General features: G+C 32.7%; 1 protein-coding gene across 3 annotated transcripts in view; it reads left to right on the forward strand.

Annotated features, from left to right (window-relative positions):
- Positions 1-2,143: 2,143 nt before the first annotated feature.
- Positions 2,144-21,150, forward strand: part of LOC139520540 (protein mono-ADP-ribosyltransferase PARP14-like) — a 32,544-nt gene continuing 13,537 nt past the window's right edge. For 2 of the 3 annotated variants that reach the window (XR_011663914.1, XM_071313271.1), the window contains exons 1-8: positions 2,144-2,167; positions 3,146-3,230; positions 7,708-8,799; positions 9,633-9,807; positions 10,650-10,749; positions 13,896-14,010; positions 15,707-16,303; positions 18,081-18,572. Coding sequence is in view for 2 of the 3 variants with exons in the window: in XM_071313271.1 (XP_071169372.1) it covers positions 3,164-3,230; positions 7,708-8,799; positions 9,633-9,807; positions 10,650-10,749; positions 13,896-14,010; positions 15,707-16,303; positions 18,081-18,572 (2,638 nt within the window). In the remaining variant the exon portion in view is untranslated. Of the gene's footprint in view, positions 2,168-2,330; positions 2,932-3,145; positions 3,231-7,707; positions 8,800-9,632; positions 9,808-10,649; positions 10,750-13,895; positions 14,011-15,706; positions 16,304-18,080; positions 18,573-21,150 lie in introns of those variants that run through there. The other variant, XM_071313270.1, reaches the window with a different exon arrangement.

The following is a 21,150-nucleotide window of genomic DNA, read 5'->3' on the forward strand; positions in this document are numbered from 1 at the left end:
TAGTTGAAATTTCTCAATTTTAACGTCTAAATTTAACACGCAAAGTTGAATATAGAATTAATCATATTGTCTATAATATATATCCTATTGCTATGAAACTTTGTAAGCAGTCTTGAAATATATTAAGCTTTAGTCATACCAAGTTTTATTAAGATTGGTCAACTGTTTCTATCCTATTAGGTCCGAGTACACAGTTATCGTCCTTTGATTTTCGTTGTCCACGAATATAGTCCTTAGTGTGGACAGTGTGTTACTTGCCAATTTTTGTTATACCCCTTCCAAATTTATTTCTCCATGTTTTATGCCTCATATAGCAAGTTGGGGGGTGAAATGACACTGTAAAAAAAGTTGGGTCATAAATATTAATGTAAAGTAGTGATTAGGTCCAGCTGAAAAAGGTCAAAAATTAGCACTTCGGAAGCTGTCAAAAGATTTCAAGACCCCCTTAACATAAGATTGTCCATATTTTGAGTTAGAGCTGATGAAGTTTTCTATAATTTTGATATAATTTGTCCCAAAAGTAGTACAACACACTGTAAAAATATTATTGAGAAAGCGCAGGTGGGTTTTTTTTAATTTTCATTTATTGTCTAAAAGAAATGCACTACGAAATAACTGTGTACTCGGACCATATAATTCATTAAACCTTATCCACAGCATCATGTATGTTATATATTTTCTATTATGATTCGTTTAATCTTTATTTGTATTGTTAGTGATTATAACTACATTTATTTTTCATAATTAGTTTTACCAAATTAGTTAGACGCTATTGAGAAATATGCTTGCTGTTGCTAAAAATCCAAATATCTGTTTTTTAGTATGATTTAAAAAAAAATCATCTTTTTCTTTCTTAAAACTTAATGTCTTTCTTTATTGAAAGATACTATGAAAGCTACATGGATGTATTATGATTTAAAAATGTATATACAATTCATAAATAAAACTTAGTCCAAAATAAATCGATTTTCTTCTCAATTGTCAGACATGGCTTTTGCAGCAAACAAACAAAAAGTATCAAAGACGTAAACAATACACTTAGAACATTCAAATGTGCGTGAATTTAAATGGGACATTCAAATTTTATAAATTGCAGTACTTCAACTGAACATGCACAAAAGAGTATAAAATACAGGTTGCAGTCTTGTAATTGACTGCTCCATAGACTTACATGCAAAACAGCTGATCTTTGAAAATAAAAAAATAAAAAATGCTACATAGAAATTTTTTTTCATGTTCATATCATGTATGTACTAATGTGAAATTGTGATTTAATCAAAAAAAAAGAGGGTCTTGCCACGAAGAATAAAAAGTTACGTAATCCTGAAGTCAAAACATTTTTTTTTCTACTTTCTGTTTGCTATTTTTACTAGGCCGCACCACTTCCAGTAAACATGATATCCTTCCACTTTCCTGGATTGATATCCTCCAAAAGATGCAAGATTTTTTTAAAGTCTATATATATGTTTCAATTCAGCATAAACCTATAATCAAACAGAAAAAATTGAGTTCAGAAAAAAATTCAGAAAAAAGTGCACTATTTTGTTTCCCTCCATGTTTTGACATGCACCGGAAACTTGAGTTGTAATACAAGACTGGTACCTACACCTAATAGGGTTATTTTCTCAAAAGTTTACGTTTTCTGTGGAATAAAGTAAAATCACAAAAATACTAAACTCCGAGGAAAATTCAAAACGGAAAGTCCCTAATCAAATGGCAAAATCAAAGCACAAACACATCAAACAAATCATATTCCTGACTTGGAACAGCTTATTCTTATGTAGAAAAAGATTGTTTCAAAGACACATTTTTGAAATACAAAACCCTTCAACTTCAATTATACACCATAGTACGAAATATTTCTGACTTTGTATGGTCTCAGAGGTGATGCGGCACAATGAAATCGTTCTCTCCATTTAGTAGTATAGAAGTATTGTTATTGTCATCGACTGACAAATATAAAGATTTCATCTAACGAAAAAATCTCTTGAAAGTGGAAGCAAATAAGTTGATATAATACAGTAGATTGTTTAAATTAAAGTCGAAAATAAAACTCGAACTAAAAGAAAGACATCATGACACACCATCTATCTCACACTGATTGAAACTGTATTGTAAGCAAAACTCAATCTTGATTATCTCCCTTTAATGACATTTACGATAAAAGGTAAATACGTGAGTACTATTGAATTTTAAATGATAAAAGGCTAAGCATTGTTTTAGCTATTGGGATTTGTATTACTTCCTTATATCTTTATATATTTTTTTAACTATCAAAAGAACACTGACCACAGTAAATATTTAGATTTAACGGAGAGAATGATAGTTTTAGAAAATGTACTTTCGGTTTAGGTATATCACCATACAAAGTTATTGATTATGCTTTCATAATTGATCAATAGACATCACAGTGAAACAATTGGTAAATACTGATATGTGTAGGGTGTGGTGAGTCGCAACATGAAGATGATGAAACTGAATGCTGGATACTCTTGGGGCTCAACTTTATATATGGGATTTTGATAGATGAATATTGTAAAATCGTTTGAAATTCCACAACATTATGTTCATATTTGGAAAATTTATCCAAGCATACCTTTTTATTCAATAAACAGTGACACGTGTATATTTTATATATAGTATCACCATTTTTCTTTAATTTCTTTATATTGAAAAAAAAATGTACATCACAAACTTTTCAGCAATGAAAAATAAAACCTGGAGTACACGAATAACGATACGAAATATATGCTACTCAATGAAGGTGAACTTCGAATGACATTTTATCTAAGACTGCGCACGCGAATTACGAACCTACTCTCTACCGGAAGAATAACTGCCTTGCAGCAACAGTAAAGAATTAGGTATGCAACCATGTGCTGAGCAGCAATTGTTGGACTAAACAGCACAGACATATGATCCTCCTGTCCGGTATAATTAATAAATATACTTTAAAACTTGAATTTTGCTAGTGTAATAGTAAGAGTAGTTTTTGTAAATTTGTATAACTAGAAATTGTTCCCTTGAAAAGTTTTCAAAAGAGAAAAATATTGTCAACGAATGGATTCAGTATTGTTGAAATCTGATAAATACATTAAGTGTAAGTTAATGAATAATTTGATTCATTATTCTTCTTTTAACATAGAACAATCATACAAAGATAATGTCAGGATCTGTCACCGACAATGATGCATGTGGCACGGATTGGGAAAAATGGATCCCTCAGATCGGTAAGACAAAAGCTATAGAAATTATATATATGTTTCAGGGATGTACGTTTCTAACATTAAAAAATATTATGTTTATTATTTGCTCTTTTTCAGTATCAAATCTAAAATGTCCATTTAAGCATTTCTAGATCTAATTATTCCAAAATATAGATGGACCTATTCTTTTGTTTTTAAGATACATTTTACAATCGTTTGAAATTTTTTTGTGGATAAAAGAGGGACAACAGATACCAGAGGAACAGTCAAACTCAAAAATCGAAAATAAACTAACAACGCCATGGCTTAAAATGAAAAGGACAATCAGACAAACAATAGTACACATGACACAACATAGAAAACTAAAGAATAAACAACACGAACACCACAAAAAACTAGGGGTGATCTCAGGTGCTCCGAAAGGGTAAGCAGATCCTGCTCCACGTCGTGTTGCTTATGAGATAACAAATCCGGTAAATAGTCTAATTCGTTAGGTCACATTTATGAAAGGGAGGGGATTGTAGTTACGACGTAAGGATCATATCCGATATCTTTTGTGAAACGGTTATTACATAACGATCAACCAACTCATGATGGCGTCCGTAATTAGTTATCAAAAGTACCAGGATTATAATTTAGTACGCCAGACGCGCGTTTCGTCTACATAAGACTCATCAGTGACGGTCATATCAAAATAGTTATAAAGCCGAACAAGTACAAAGTTGGAGAGCATTGAGGATCCGAAATTCCTAAAATTTGTCCCAAATACGGCTAAGGTAATCTATATTTCTGGGACAAGAAAATCCTTAGTTTTTCGAAAAATTCAAAGTTTTGTAAACAGGAAATGTATAAAAATGACCACATAATTGATTTGCATGTCAACACCGAAGTGCGGACTACTGGGCTGGTGATTACCCCGGGGACAAAACGTCCACAAGCAGTGGCATCGACCCAGTGGTGTAAATAGTTATCAAAAGTACCAGGATTATAATTTAGTACGCCAGACACGCGTTTCGTCTACATAAGACTCATTAGTGACGGTCATATCAAGAAAGTTATAAAGCCGAACAAGTACAAAGTTGAAGAGCATTGAGGATCCAAAATTCCCAAAAGTTGTGCCAAATACGGCTAAGGTAATATATTTCTTGGACAAGAAAATCCTTAGTTTTTTGAAAAATTCAAAGTTTTGTAAACAGGAAATTTATAAAAATTACCACATAATTGATATTCATGTCAACACCGAAGTGCTGACTACTGGGCTGGTGATACCCCGGAGACAAAACGTCCACCAGCAGTGCCATCGACCCAGTTGTGTAAATAGTTATCAAAAGTACCAGGATTATAATTTAGTACGCCAGACAAGCGTTTCGTCTACATAAGACTCATTAGTGACGGTCATATCAAAAAAGTTATAAAGCCGAACAAGTACAAAGTTGAAGAGCATTGAGGATCGAAAATTCCCAAAAGTTGTGCCAAATACGGCTAAGGTAATCTATTCCTTGGACAAGAAAATCCTTAGTTTTTTGAAAAATTCAAAGTTTTGTAAACAGGAAATTTATAAAAATTACCACATAATTGATATTCATGTCAACACCGAAGTGCTGACTACTGGGCTGGTGATACCCCGGAGACAAAACGTCCATCAGCAGTGCCATCGACCCAGTGGTGTAAATAGTTATCAAAAGTACCGGGATTATAATTTATCAGTGACGGTCATATCAAAATAGTTATAAAGCCGAACAAGTACAAAGTCGGAGAGCATTGAGGATCCAAAATTCCCAAAAGTTGTGCCAAAACAGCTAAGGTAATCTATTCCTGGGACAAGAAAATCCTTAGTTTTTCGAAAAATTCAATTCAGGTGCTGCTGGAATTTTTCTACCTAGAAATGGAAAGTTCCAATTGGAAAGCTGAAATCATCTCTTTTGTCGTCAAGTTTTGTTTTCAATCGACCCTCATTGTCAATTTCTAAATGTAGGTCAAGATATGAGGCCGACTTTTAAAAAACTGTATCTATTGTATCATGTGCAAATATGTTTAGACAAAAGATAACATATATATAGGAAGCAATCAATGATGACTTAAAACTCGATTGATCATATCTGAAAGATCAATTCTGGCATATACGTCCATGAGGTTAATTGTTAGCTTGACAAACATTTTGAATTTAAATTCTTAATGGCCAAACAGTGGCAGTAGCTAGAGTTCCATCTGATGAGGGAGTAAATATCTAAAGGCATTATTTTCAAGTTAATTAAGAAGGAGCTCTTAAAACAATTTTAAAATTTGCTTATTTTCCCAGCCGTTTTCTTATTATTGAAGACATAAAGTTTCAACAAGAGCATCCTATCAGTTTGCCATTTTCTCAATCTGATTCAAGGAGTAACCATGTCTTTCTATCTCTTTAGATGTGCCTATCCCTAAATGGGATTTTTTATTTCCTTGCTTCAATGTCTTTTTTTGTTACACATTCTTAATAAACGACATATATATTTATAGCTAGCGAAGATGATCATAAATTTTCTTTTCGATAGTTCTTAAAAATTAGATATAACATTAAAATTGAGAATGGAAATGGGGAATGTGTCAAAGAGACAACAACCCGAGAATAGAACAAACAACAGCAGAAGGTCAGCAACAGGTCTACAATGCAGCGAGAAATTTCCGCACCGGGAGGCGACCTTTAGCTGGACCCCAAACAAATATATATACTAGTTCAGTGATAATGAACGCCATACTAAACTCCAAATTGTACACAAAAAACTAAAATTAAAAATAACACAAGACTAACAAAGTCCAGAGACTCCTGACTTGGGACAAGCGCAAAAATGCGGCGGGGTTAAACATGTTTTTGAGATCTCAACCCTCCCCCTATATACTTCTAGTCAATGTAGAAAAGTATATGACAATCTGATGTTCAGCCTTAAATGCCGTTCTTTAATTCAGGTAAGTCGACTTTCTAAATATTTAGTTGTTTGCAATGTTTCTGCATCGTACACCAGACCTAATTTAGATACACATAGTAAAGGATAGATATGACAAAAGTAAAAGAAAATACAGAGTTACATTCCAATGATACTGATTGATTTATAATTGCTTAACATCACTTTAACACAAAAGGGTTAGGGCTACATTGCGTTGAGTTCAATGATACTTGTGGACTATTTAAAATGAACATGAAAAGTACTTGGTCACCTTTTAAAATTGCAAAAAGAAAAAAAAACAAATGACCTACCCGATTTAAATTCCGTACAATAATGAAAAAAGATATTACATATAGAACTATTTTTATATAAAGATCAACCCCATTATAACATGTGCATTATCAAACATAATCGTTATAAAGCTCATAATTTTGTAGTGTATTTACAAATCCATAGCTTACAAATGTTTAGGTTTTGCATGTTTCTGATAAAGGAAATCCTTAAAAGACATCGAACGTACGACACTTAAAAATGTTTTTTTAATTTATCGTTATTATAAATGATTCGGTACTATTCGTTTTTATATACAAAGACATTGAAATATAATCTGAAAAAAACCCACAAAAACAGTAAAAAAATAAATAAGATCAAATTAAAGGCAACAGTAGCATATCGCTGCTCGAAAACCGCAAATCGACTGAGAGAAAACAAATCCGGGCCACAAACCAAAACCGAGGGAAACACATCAAGTATAAGAGGAAAACAACAGAAACACCAACGTACAATAAAAAACCAAACGACAATGCAACACACGTAGAAATGAACTATTGATAACAATTGTCATTTTCCTGACTAAGTACAGGACATTTTAAGCAAAAATGTTGGGTTGAACCTGGTTTTGTGGCTAGCCAAACCATCTACTTTAAGGCAATGTTAAATATAACTCTAAAATGAAAACTTTACATGACAGGCCTACAATACAAATTAATGAAAAAACATTCAGGACAGAACAAAACAATAAAATTTCAAACTTATTTACTAAAGTTCTAAGACAGTTATAAGGTAGTATATAAAAAAGAAGATGTGGTATGATTGCCAATGAGACAACTATCCACAAAAAACCAAAATGACACAGAAATAAACAACTATAGGTCACCGTACGGCCTTCAACAATGAGCAAAGCCCATACCGCACAGTCAGCTATAATAGGCCCCGATAAGACAATGTAAAACAATTTATGTAAAAAATGAATGAAAAACAAATATGTAACACATAAACAAACGACAACCACTGAATTATAGGCTCCTGACTTGGGACAGGCACATGCATAAATAATGTGGCGGGGATAAACATGTTAGCGGGATCCCAACCCTCCCCCTAACCTAGGACAGTGGTATAACAGTACAACATAAGAACGAACTATAAAAATCAGTTGAAAAAGGCTTAACTCATCTGATGGACAAAAATACAAGTGGACGTGGCCGGGTACTTATAGGTTCCTTTCTTACAGCAATGGCTTCTATATAAAAAAAATGCATGACTTTCATTTAACACTTTATCGAGATTATTTATATTTTTAGATTCCACAGATGATAAGTATCATTTTACTTGGAAACCCCCATGGAAAAACTTTCGTATAAAAATATGTTCAAACAACAAAGTTTTAGACAACACATCAGGATTTCTTATTCCATTGAAAATGCAGTTTTTAATTACACACCATTTGTCAACAGTACAGAAAATAATTCGTAATTTGGAAAGTTCAATCGTTGAAAGCATAAATTCGACCGAAGAACTTTTAGAAATAAAGGTACATTCACTGGAAGGTGAAGATATATTTACTGAAATTGAGAGGGCTCTAGCTAGAGAAACTGATGATATTGTTATGAAACCTATTCAAAGATTAGAGTTTACATCAGACTTAGTAGAGGAGCTATTCAAAAAAGAATTAAAAGAACAATGCATTGACCTTATGCGAGACGAAACCAATATTTTTGTAGTAGGATTTGAGAACATGAAGTCACTGATCACTAAACAAATTGACGAAATCAATCGACTTACTGCCACCAAAGTAGTAAAACTTGGAGATAAGTGGAAAATTGAAGCTGTCAAGTGTTTTGGAATTACAGAAACACTCAGTAAAACTTTCTCTGATGTTGTCTTTCGTCTGCAAGAAGAAAGTTCCAGTCTGTATTTAAAAGGGAGAGATATCACGATAAACAAAGCAGAAAAAGAAGTACACAAGTTGTTATCTGATTTGTTCAACGAGAAATTACTCTTTGATCCTCTGATTCTAAAACTGTTGATCTCTAAAGAGTCTTCCGAATTTTTCAACGAAATTCTTCAAAAGGAACATCTACCAGTAGTCTGGACAGTTAACAGTACCCATCTCTATTTCTTCAGCAAAACAAAAATTGACACAGATGCATTAAAAGCTATTGTCTACGAAAACTTTTTGACAGCAGGGTTTTCCAAATTAACCCAACATAGAAATCAGTTTTGCAATAGCAACAGTTTTATTGAAATAACAAAGAAACAACACAATAAGTTGCTTTTTCTTGAGACAACCATGTCAAGTGTAAATATTGCTGGAACTAAGCACCTGATATGGTATCTTCTTCATCAAGAGAAGGTATTCTACAACGATGTTGGAAACACAAAAGCAATACAGGGTATGTGCATTCTCTACGAAAATAAATTCCCTCTTTTTGTTAATTTTTGTCGTTTATTGATGTAAATGACATTGATTTAATGTAACAGTCTTAAGTTTTGAACTCTGCAACTTGAACTAAGATGAAACATATGCTCCAATTCTGGTTCAACGATAAAACATGTGAAGAAGAACTCATCAGTGATAAAGAAGTCATCTCGACTTCAAAAAATTGATAAACATAACGACACAGTTGTGACAGCGGTAGGGTGACAACATGAGAGTATTGATTGCATAAAAAAATATCCAAAAACAAAATAACACTTCAAAGTATAGAAATTCTGTTGGTGTCTTCTAAAATAAATGCCTACAAAACAAAGATGAGATATTAAGTCATCTGCTATATATGCATCGAGAATTTAAAATGAATGTGCGATTTGAATACCCATAAATCCACATAGAGATTAATCGTACTAGACCGAAATATTTATAATCACATTCATTGTCAAACTATTTTACATTTTGAATAAAAGTATAGATAAAATAATTATATGAATATTTTGACAAACAATACCTAAAAGTTGTATATTAGTAATGAAAGCCATCATAGATACCAGGATAAAAATTGTGGTCGTTTGACGCGCTTTTTGTCTTCCAAAGACAAAATCAGTGAAGCTTGAATAAAAAGATTTTAAAGCCGAATAAAGTACAATTCTGTATATCAGAAGTTAAAAAGTTTTCGAATGTAACAGCGGCTGTCTTGAATATTTTTTCTGAATTACTGAAACTTCTAACACAGAACCATTTTGTTTGCCATTTACCAGCTTCAAAAAATATATATTTCTTTATGGTTAGTCGACACATTAAGCTTCGAGATAGCTAGCATTAAAGATGAGAAAATGAAAATTGATCGTGAAAGAAGAGAACTTGAGGTTAAATTGAATGACGAAACTCAAAAGAGAAAGAATGCTAACGACCAATATCAGTTATTAGAAAGAAAATGCAAGGAAGGGGAAGAAAAGCTTAAAAGGTTTGTGATTATCAGTCTAAGGTTCCTTTAAATTAATTCGATTTTAAACACTTATCTTATAAGACATATAAAAGAGAGACGAAAGATACCAAAGGGGCATTCAAACTCATGAGTAGAAAATAAACTGACAACGCCATGACAAAAAGAGATACAGACCAAAAGACAAAGGACAGTATAAAACACAATAGGAAAAACGACTCAGCAACACAAACCCTGCTAAAAACCAAGTGTAAATACAGGTGGAATGTTGAAAAAAAATTAAAAGTTTACATCTAAGCTTAACTCATCTCTTTTGTCTAAACATTTTGTTCTCAACCGACCCACATTGTTAACTTCTAGATGTAAGATGTAAGCTATGAAGCAAACTTAACTGAATCCTTTTGTTTCTTTTAGGATAGATGCGACCAATATCGTCACTATACTTGGAATTATTTAGTTTACTAATGTATAATTTGGACATTATATATATATATAGAACACGAATTTATATGACGGTTCTGTTTAAGGAATTCGTTTTATAATCTTGTGTTACACCTTTAATGAAACACGACAGTAATTGTTTCAATTTACGATCGAGAAGGTTCATTATCAGAGTGTCCAAATTTTCTATGGAAGTATTTGTGGACTTGTTTGTCTTTGAAAACTTGTGGATTGTTGTTTACAATGGTTTGATCGGTCTATCTGCGTCTCTTGCTTTTTGATTGATATGTTTTTCTTTATATCTGTTGTCTCTCTATGACAAGGCTGTAACCTTCGCTTGTTTGTTTCAGTTTATTAAAGTAACTCATTTTTTTCTTCTTCAAATCATACGAACTGTGATTTATACTAACAATTGATTTCAGAATTACCCTTGAGAAAGAGATGTTAATAAAGGAAAGCAGAGATAAAGAGGCAAATTTCATTAAACAATTAGAAGAATCAAAAACACTGAACGACAAACAGGTACGTATTATTTCTTCAAGTATAATTCAGAGTAACTTATGTTAATTTTGCCTATTATTAGCTCACCTGGCCCAAAGGGCCAAGAGAGCTTTTCCCATCACTTGGCGTCCGGCGTCGTCCTGCGTCCGTCGTCGTTAACTTTTACAAAAATCTTCTCCTCTGAAACTACCAGGCCAAATTTTACCAAACTTGGTCACAATCATCATTGGGGTATCTAGTTTAAAAAATGTGTCCGGTGATCCGGTCAACCAACCAAAATGGCCGCCATGGCTAAAAATAGAACATAAAGTAAAATGCTGTTTTTGGCTTATTACTCAAAAACCAAAGCATTTAAAGCGAATCTGACGGAGTTAAATTGTTCATCAGGTCAAGATCTATCTGCTCTTAAATTTTCAGATGAATCAGACAACCCGTTGTTGGGTTGCTGCCCCTGAATTGGTAATTTTATGGAAATTTTACTGTTTTGGTTTATTATCTTGAATATTATTATAGATAGAGATAAACTGTAAAAAGCAATAATGTTCAGCAAAGTAAGATTTACAAATAAGTCAACATGACCAAAATGGTCAGTTGACCCCTGTAGGAGTTATTGAACTTAATAGTCATTTTTTAACCATTTTTCGTAAATCTTAGAAATCTTTTACAAAATCTTCTCCTCTGAAACTACTGGGCCAAATTAATCCAAACTTGGCCACAATCATCATTGGGGTATCTAGTTTAAAAAATGTGTCCGGTGACTCGGTCAACCAACCAAGATGGCCGCCATGACTAAAAATAGAACATAGGGGTAAAATGCAGTTTTTGGCTTATTACTCAAAAACCAAAGCATTTAGAGCAGATCTTACATTGGTAAAATTGTTCATCAGGTCAAGATCTATTTGCCCTTAAATTTTCAGATATATCGGACAACCCGTTGTTGGGTTGCTGCCCCTGAATTGGTAATTTTATGGAAATTTTACTGTTTTGAGTTATTATCTTGAATATTATTATAGATAGAGATAAACTGTAAACAGCAATAATGTTCAGCAAAGTAAGATTTACAAATAAGTCAACATGACCGAAATGGTCAGTTGACCCCTTTAGGAGTTATTGCCCTTTATAATGATTTTTTAACCATTTTTCGTAAATCTTAGTAATCTTTTACAAAAAATCTTCTCCTCTTAAACTACTAGGTTAAATAATCCAAACTTGGCCACAATTATTTTGGGGGTATTTAGTTTAAAAATGTGTCCGGTGACCCGGTTAACCAACCAAGATGGCCGCCATGGCTAAAAATAGAACATAAAGTAAAATGCAGTTTTTGGCTTATAACTCAAAAACCAAAGCATTTAGCGCAAATCTGACGGGGTAAAATTGTTTATCAGGACAAGATCTATCTGCCCTTAAATTTTCAGATGAATCGGACAACCCGTTGTTTGGTTGCTGCCCCTAAATTGGTAAGTTTAAGGAAATTTTGCTGTTTTTGGTTATTATCTTGAATACTATTATAGATAGAGATAACCTGTAAACAGCAATAATGTTCAGAAAAGTAAGATTTACAAATATGTCAACATGACTGAAATGGTCAATTGACCCCCTAAGGAGTTATTGTCCTTTATAGTCAATTTGTAACAATTTTCATAAAATTTGTAAATTTTTACTAACATTTTTCATTGAAACTACTGGGCCAAGTTCATTTTAGATAGAGATAATTGTAAGCAGCAAGAATGTTCAGTAAAGTAAGATGTACAAACACATCACCATCACCAAAACACAATTTTGTCATAAATCTATCTGCTTCTTTTGTTTAATATTCATATATACCAAGGTGAGCGACACAGGCTCTTTAGAGCCTCTAGTTTATATATACATACTGAATACATTAATCTTATGCCGTTTTTTGTGTAACCATTACATATTTTTCACATTTTATTTGTATTTTGTTTATTTCAAATTCTATTCTTATAATCATTACTGAAGGTAGGAAACTAAAGTTTTGATGCGATTTTTTTTTGTTCAAAAAGGTTTCAGTGAAATGGAAAACATTTCGTGTTTTTTCATGGTTTAAAATGAACAAATGTTTTTTTGACTCTTGAAGAGACTGAATGAAAAGTGGGAATAAAATTGATCATAATATTTAAATTGATGATGGTAGGTGAAGAATGATAGCTCTTCTTTAGAGATCACAAGTCACAAGTCACTAATCACATTCAGGACCAAGCTCAGATTATATCTCATTTGTATTTTCATGAAAATTAAACATGAATTCATATTTAGAAAGATTATCTTTTCATATAATATATATAAATAATATCCAATAATTTTTTTTACATACAAGATGATAAGGCCATCACCATTAAATCATAGGACGAACTGTATATTTTTACTGATACCCACAACGCAATAAAATTTCATTACTCATTATAGAAATTGTTAAAATAAACTTTATTTGGACCACACACAATTGAAAAGATTGATGACATTGTTATTTATGTCAATATATAAAGGGTTGCATATATTTTTTAGTAATGTCATAAAACTGCATTAGAAATAAATATAATTTGTGACAATTTTACGACAAATTTTTCCATGCTGAATACTAGTTTATCGAAATGGAAGCGACAGTTAACTCCAAACCATACGAATGAATGAAAATTTAAAAACAACACACTATGCAACAAAGGGTAGAAGTTCCTGACTTCGAACATACGCCAATCGATTATTACATATTTTTTTTAGATCTCTCACCTCCCACAATGCGTCTAGCCGATGCACCCAACATAACATATAATCAAACACAGTTCAAAATAAGTACGAATATGTAACAGAAAAAAATCCATGAAACTTATTCTTTCAGCTCAAAATTTAGGACCATTATATTTGATATCTAAAGCAGAACGTCGTATGACATTGAAGTATCAATGTTATTCTCAATAGTATGTCATAACATATATAAGGTGATTTGAAAAAGTCGAGGAAAAACGGAGAAATTAAAAGCTGAAAATATTATATAGTTTAAGGTAAGGTTCTGTATAAGATTTTATAAATGCTTGTTTTACTGGCACAGCTTGCTAAATTTAATTTCGTATCTTTAACAATGATTCACACGTTATACCAACATTTTTCAGGATGTTACTGTAGTTTTATTATCAATCCTTATTTCATAGAAACAAAATCCATGGGCTTCTCCTGATACACCGAGTAGACCCATACCAAGAAAAAATCCACGACAACGCCGAACACAACCATCAGGATGTCAACAGACGGATTTTCTAAATCCAAGTAAGATGACTGGTTAAATGTAAGGTAGTGTTTATAGTAGATTCACCTCTATTCTTATCACCAATAACAATAATACATTATTCAAGGTCATTTATTACAATCCAATAAATTACAATGTTTCGTAACACTTTATACAATTTATTCATAATTACACATCATGTGTTGTTGTCTATCTTTCATATAATTTTCTTCTTCGGCAATAGTTTTTGTTTAGGTAGTATGATTTATAAACTGTCGAGAAAAAGTGTAGTTGATTTCAAACTGTCTCATTAAAAAAACAAAATAAAAAAGAAAGGTAATTAATTCGAGCTGCTACATTTGACACAAAAGCGAGAAATAGCGATCCTACATCTTTAAAATTGTTAGCACGAACATATTGTTTACCCATCAACTTTTGTATGGAATGAATATGTGCGAGACACCTATTTGTCAAATGTATTCATGCAAATCTGAGGAGTCGATGAAACATTTCGTTCTGAATATTCTCCTATACGAAACAAGTATTCTACCGATAAAATTGAGTACCTAAGTACTAACTTTGCCAACTTTTGCTTCACAGAGTTACCGTCCTACGAAAAAATAAACATACTACTATGTGAATAGTTTTATAAGGTTGATTCAAATGTGTGTAAGCATGTTGACACTTTTAGTAAAAAGATATTGAGTGAAATGCGCATTGGTCCTGTTTTCAAATTGGTCTACATTAAGGTCCAAAGGGTTCAAAATTAAACTTAGCTTGATTTTAACAAAGATTGAATTCTTGGGGTTCTTTGACATGCTGATTATAAACATGTACTTAGATTTTTTGTTATGGGCCCAGTTTTCAAGTTGGTCCAAATCGGGGTCTAAAATTATTGTATTAAGTAATGCGCAAAAGGAAGAAATTTTCAATTGCACAGTATTCCACAATAGCAAGAAATCTTCCATTGCACAGTATTGTGCAATAGCAAGAAATTTTCAATTGCACAGTATTGCGCAATAGCAAGAAATCTTCAATTGAACAGTATTGTGCAATAGCAAGAAATCTTCAATTGCACAGTATTGCGCAATAGCAAGAAATATCTAATTGCACAATATTGCGCAATAGCAAGAAATTTTCAATTGCACAGTTTTTTTGCAGTAGCAAGAAATCTTCAATTGCACAGTAAAGTCCCGTTGTCAAATTGGTCTACATTAAGGTTCAAAGGGTCAAAAATTAAACTTTGTTTGATTACAACAAAAATTGAATATATGGGGTTCTTCAATATGCTGAATCTAACCATGTATTTAGATTTTAAATATTTCGGCCTGGTTATCAAAATGGTCCACATTGAGGTCTAAAGGGTCTAAAATTGAACATAATATGATTTCATCAAAAATTGAATTATTGGGGTTCTAGGATATACTGAATCTAACCATGTATTTAGATTTTGGATATTGGACCATAAAAGGTAAATGTCAAATTTAAAATTTTTTAGTTTTTAAGTTTAAGTTTTTAGACCACATTCATTCGGTGTCAGAAACCTATGTTGTGTCAACTATTTAATTACAATCCAAATTCAGAGCTGTATCAAGCTTAAATGTTGTGTCTAAACTTGCCCCAACTGTTCAGGGTTTGACCTCTGCGGTCGTATAAAACTGCGTCCTGTGGAGCATCTGGTTTATTCCTGTAATTATAATACTGATTGATAAACTGTTGTTATTTACCAAACTTCAGCAAAAGGTGCAGGAAAAGTGGAAGAAAACGTCAGCGACATCTTTTATCGCCATGCAGTTTATGAAGAAAATATACAGCTGACAAGATCCGAGTTGAGATTTTTGCAAGAACAGTACCAATCAGAAATAAGTACTCTTCAACAAAAGTGTTTAAAAAATCGTGTGACACTGAACTTTGATAATATCCGTGTTTTCATTCGTGGAAATTCAAATGGAGTCAAAGATGCAAAGGAGAAGATTGATGGTATTGTCAATTCTATTTATAAAAATAAATACATCTTAAAAAAAGCTGGCATTGTGAAACATATGACAAGTGACCAAGGACAAACCAAAATCAGTCAAGTGGAGAAAAGGAACAAAGTTGTAGTACATCTGCAGACTGGTGAGGATAGTGATGATGAGGATCATAGAGATCAAGCCCAGCTGATCTCACCAAGGAAAATATACACACAGACAGCTATGTGTACCACACCTTCAGGGCAGACCATTATCACGGTTGTGGGGGATATTACAGAACTTGATGTCGATGTTATTGTCAATGGTGCCAATAAAGATCTGAAACATGTAGGAGGACTGGCTAAAGTTATTGTTGAGAAAGGTAATACTTTTAAAAACTTTTTAGCAGGGATCTACAATACAGTTAGATAACTGTCAATTACTTTTGGAGTTTACCATCCCGTGTATTTTATTGTTAAAAAGTATTAATTTGGACACTGCTTGTCGTTTATTGAAATAAATAAGAAGATAGGGTATGAATGCTTATTTGTCCATCTGATGAGTTAAGCCTTTTTCAACTAATTTTTATAGTTCGTTCTTATGCTGTATTGTTATACCACTGTCCCAGGTTAGGGGAGGGTTGGGATCCCGCTAGCAGTTTAACCTCGCCACATTACTTATGTATGTGCCTGTCCCAAGTCAAGAGCCTGCAATTCAGTGGTTGTCCTTTGTTTATATCTTACATTTTTGTTTTTCGTTCATTTTTTATATAAGTAAGGCCGTTAGTTTTCTCGTTTGAGTTGTTTTACATTGTCATATCGGGGCCATAGCTGACTATGTGGTATAGACTTTGCTCATTGTTGAAGGCCGTACGGTGACCTATAGTTGTTAATGTCTGTGTCTTTTTGGTCTCTTGTGGATAATTGTCTTCTTGGCAATCATTTCTCATTATCTTTTTTATAAGAAAACTATTCACTAAATGGCGTAAATGTTAAAACTATATATATTTAACAATGAATTAAGCCATAACCAAGTCACCCATAAATGTTCTAAATGACTGAATGCATAACAACTCAAACGAATAAAACCAATTGACTGATTTATGAATAAAATGATAAACACGAACAAAATAATGATAGACAGCGACCAACGACAACCACTGAATTACAGGCCCCTTACCGCTTCGAATAAAAACTTTGTATGATTTATTTTTGTTTTGTATATCCCTGTTGATCAGTGAACATGATCTTTATTACACGAAGAAGAACATTTATGTAAAAGGAAGTTATTTGTCTCATATACCCATGTACTGAATCTTTCCAAAAACGATTCTTAACAGCATCTATGCGGTAAAAATAATTTTACTGTAAAATTAGATTTGTTTCCTTTTAACTGGGAATCCAAAACAGAAGGATCCTGTATAGAATTTGGCAAGCAATGTATGAGATATACAAATCTTATATCAAAACCCTCTTATAATGACGATTTTGACTTGGATTTATTTAGCTGTTCAGCTGTTCATCTATCATAAGTTAATTTCGTAAATAAACTTTTTAAAGTCCCAAAATGAGCGATAAAACAAACATGTATTTTTTTTACACTTTTAATTAAACCAACTTCTGAATCCTTCTATAGAATGATAATGAATGGAATGAATGGCTATTTAACGTTCAGCGTTAAGTAAAATCTAAATACTCAGGACGCGAAAATATTGATACTTAATTTTCAAGACTTACATGTAAATGTGATCTGAATATGAACTCTTGATGCATGACCCGCCACGCTAAGTCTTGATGTACGGTGATATATGCCTAAAGCTTTGATGGGTTTGGCTGTCCAGCGTTTGCCCTAAATTTTATCTGCGCTATTTTTCAGCGCCTCAATCAAAATTTCTTCTATTGATTACGGGTTAACTTCAACCCTGAGAAAGAACCAAATTATTCATAATATTCATAGCTTTAGATATATCTGATTTTGAACTACAAAAAAGTGTTATATCATCAGCCAGCTGCTGCTATGTGTTTTTTTTTACTGGCAAATCTTTTTTTCTCACTTTCTTCAAGTTTCACACAATAGAATGATCAGGAAAAAAACTATTTTAGAAATATAAAGGATATATGAACAAAAACATTTTGAATATCATTCAAAAACATTTCCAGGTGGATATAGCATACAGAAAGAATGTGATGATTATGTTCGTTCAAAAAACAAACACAAAAGAATGTATGAAGGAGAAGTTTTCTGTAGTGCTCCTGGAAACCTCAACTGTAAAATGATTGCACATGCGGTTGGACCTGTCTGGCAGAATGGTCGCTTTTCAGAAGGTGAATATTTAAGTGAATGTATTCAGGCATCTTTAGAGAAAACAGAAAATAAGAAATATAGAAGTATAGCAATTCCAGCTTTATGTACTGGTACTTTTGGCTATCCTGCAAATAACGCAACAAAAGTTATTGTAGAGGCTATCCGTGATTACATGGAAGAGAATGGAGTTTCATCATCAGTACGACAGATCTACTTATGTGATGTCAAAGACGATATTGTGGACCATTTTGTATCAGCACTTGTAAGATATTTTGATAAAGCCAATATTAGAATGGAAGTATGCAATCCAGGTTTTGTTGGGATAACACCTCTTATATCAATATCTGGTAAGATAATTAAAAGTTATGTCTTTGGAATCACCTGGTCCTAATGTCTAGTGTAACCTATTGCTAACACTTTGCTATCGTCCGACATCCGACATCCTCAAATGTATTATTGTTTTCAATCTGAGATTTTTGTCTCTTAGGGGACTTTTTTTTTTTAAATATATGATTTCGCTATTTTTTCTATAGATAAACTTTATTCTATACTAAATAGAAAAATGAAATAAAAATATGGGGTCATCGATCATTTAAGTTTACAATCTGCCTTCGAAAGAAGCATGCATTTTTGTAAAAGGTGCATTTTTTTGTTTACCTAATATGATAAAACAAGTAATATTGAAATAAACAAAAGAACTAAATTACAGAATTCGCTTTATTTTAACAATAGTTTAGTTTAAGTTCAGCTTTTTTGAAGAAAAAAAAAATAATGAAAAATATAGGTCACCAGTGAGTTAAAAAAGATATTTCAATTTTACTGCAAAAAAAAAAAAGACAGTAATGAGATAGTTTGGAGCTTTATTAGCTTTTGTTGAGTTTTGTACCATATCATAAAGTAACAACTAATAGTGTAGTAAATAAAGCTTATGATGAAAAAAAATGTTTACATTTTTGCTGATATTTTCTACCCTCGAGCCTCTTTAAGTAAAGACGTAAATGGTAATTGAAGTTAGATATTAAAATAATTAACAATAAAATAATTTACTAATATTTTTTATACCATATCATAAAGTAATAACTAATAGTGTAATAAATAAAATTTGTAATGAAAAAAATTTGCTGATTTTTTTGTACCCGCGAGTCTCCTTAATGACGATTCTTATGCCCGCGTCACACTGTCCCGATTTTTACGCCGATGACAACACGATAATGGAAATTTTCAAAATCGGGACTGATCGTATCCAGATCGGGCTATTCGTAGTGCCATCTTTAACCATCTTTAACCATCGGCCACTTTTTCTAGCCTTCGGGGAAAACTTCGGAAAGGGTTCTAAATTTTTTAACATGTTAAAAAATCCCCGAAGGTGCGTCCGATGTTGAGGGTTCGTATTGAGTTCGGTTGACCATCCTCACCATCGTAATGTCACCGGGAATGCATCTTTGCACATCGTATTGCATTCGTGTTTCCATCGTTTCCATCGGGCAGTTTTGACATTACGATGTCTACACGAATGAATCACGAAGATACCAGAAGGTCTTACGATGGCAACACGACTTCGTGAAGACCTCGTAATCCAGTCGTGTTGCCATCGAATAAAAGTACGAAGGCGACAAGATGGAACTACGACGGCAATAAATCCAGCTAAATGTAAGTTAATTTTCGCGCTAAAATACATTTAAAGTGCCATGCGCGATATGCACTGGTCAGTCTAATGCGACAGTTAAGAAAGACGTTCACAAAACATGGAGCTCATATCATATGATTCTATGAGAACAAGAAAGGCGACAGCGTTGTTTCTATTAATTCAAATGGAACAAGAAGAGCAGCTATTACAGGCTCAGGATTTACTTTTACAAGAAAAATATTATTTTTTGTCAATTTTTCATATTAAATAACATAATGAAAATCATAAACGCGCCTCGTACACCAACACTGCAGGTACACGTATATAGGGAAACCAACTTTTTCTTCATTATTCTAATTTTTTAGGTATCGTCTGAGTTGTTGTCACACGAATGTACTCCATAACCATTTTGTTTTCTATATGTCTTATTTTGCCGCATTTGTTGCTTTCCCCACATCCTTCCTTTTGTCTATATTATTATGATATTCTCCTGGAAAGAGCTCTTTTTGAATAAAAGGGATCAACGAACTCATTATTACCTTTAAGATAGATCAGTAAACATGGGCATAATAATGGGTGATTATTCAGACTAGTGCACACATTTTACAGTTCAAACAAGGCAATGCCGAGCGTGGCATCCCCTCGTATGTAACATATTGGGGACAAATATGGACCGTGCACTATATTTGTATATGACACATGCAGAAAATGGTAAATTGAATATGCATATATTTATAAACTATTTTTTTAGAAATCAACCAAAACATTCAGTAACTGGAAATACCTTTAACATTGTCTTTAGAACCAGCAGGTAAAAAAATGAGCAACCAATTTCCTGTGTATTATGCTATTTCAAGGAGAAAAAACAAGTCCATCTGCATGACCTTGACCTTTGGCCTTGAACGTAAAAAAATTTCAGATCATTACAAGGAGGAACAGTATAACAAAAGTGGTTAAAATCTTTTGAAGCATATTGGTTTTAGAGTGTGCACAAGGGTGATATTGCCTTGTATTACAACTTTCACTGTGACCTTCACCTTTGAACTTTAAAGTCAATAATATATATTCAATATTGATCAAACAGTTTAAAACGCGTGATGCCTTCGGCAAATAGTTTTAATGCATCGTAAGCTGTACACGACGTCTTTTAGACATCGTATGGCCATCGCGCCATCATCGTAATCCATCGTGTAGCCTTCGTGATCCATCGTGTAGGCTTCGGCTGAGATATGAAGCTTAAATACCCGTCTTCGGTTAACCTTCGTATGTCCATCTTTTGCTATCGTTTATAATTTCGG

The sequence above is a fragment of the Mytilus edulis genome, chromosome 4 (genome assembly GCF_963676685.1).
Source record: "Mytilus edulis chromosome 4, xbMytEdul2.2, whole genome shotgun sequence".
Classification (NCBI taxonomy): domain Eukaryota; kingdom Metazoa; phylum Mollusca; class Bivalvia; order Mytilida; family Mytilidae; genus Mytilus; species Mytilus edulis.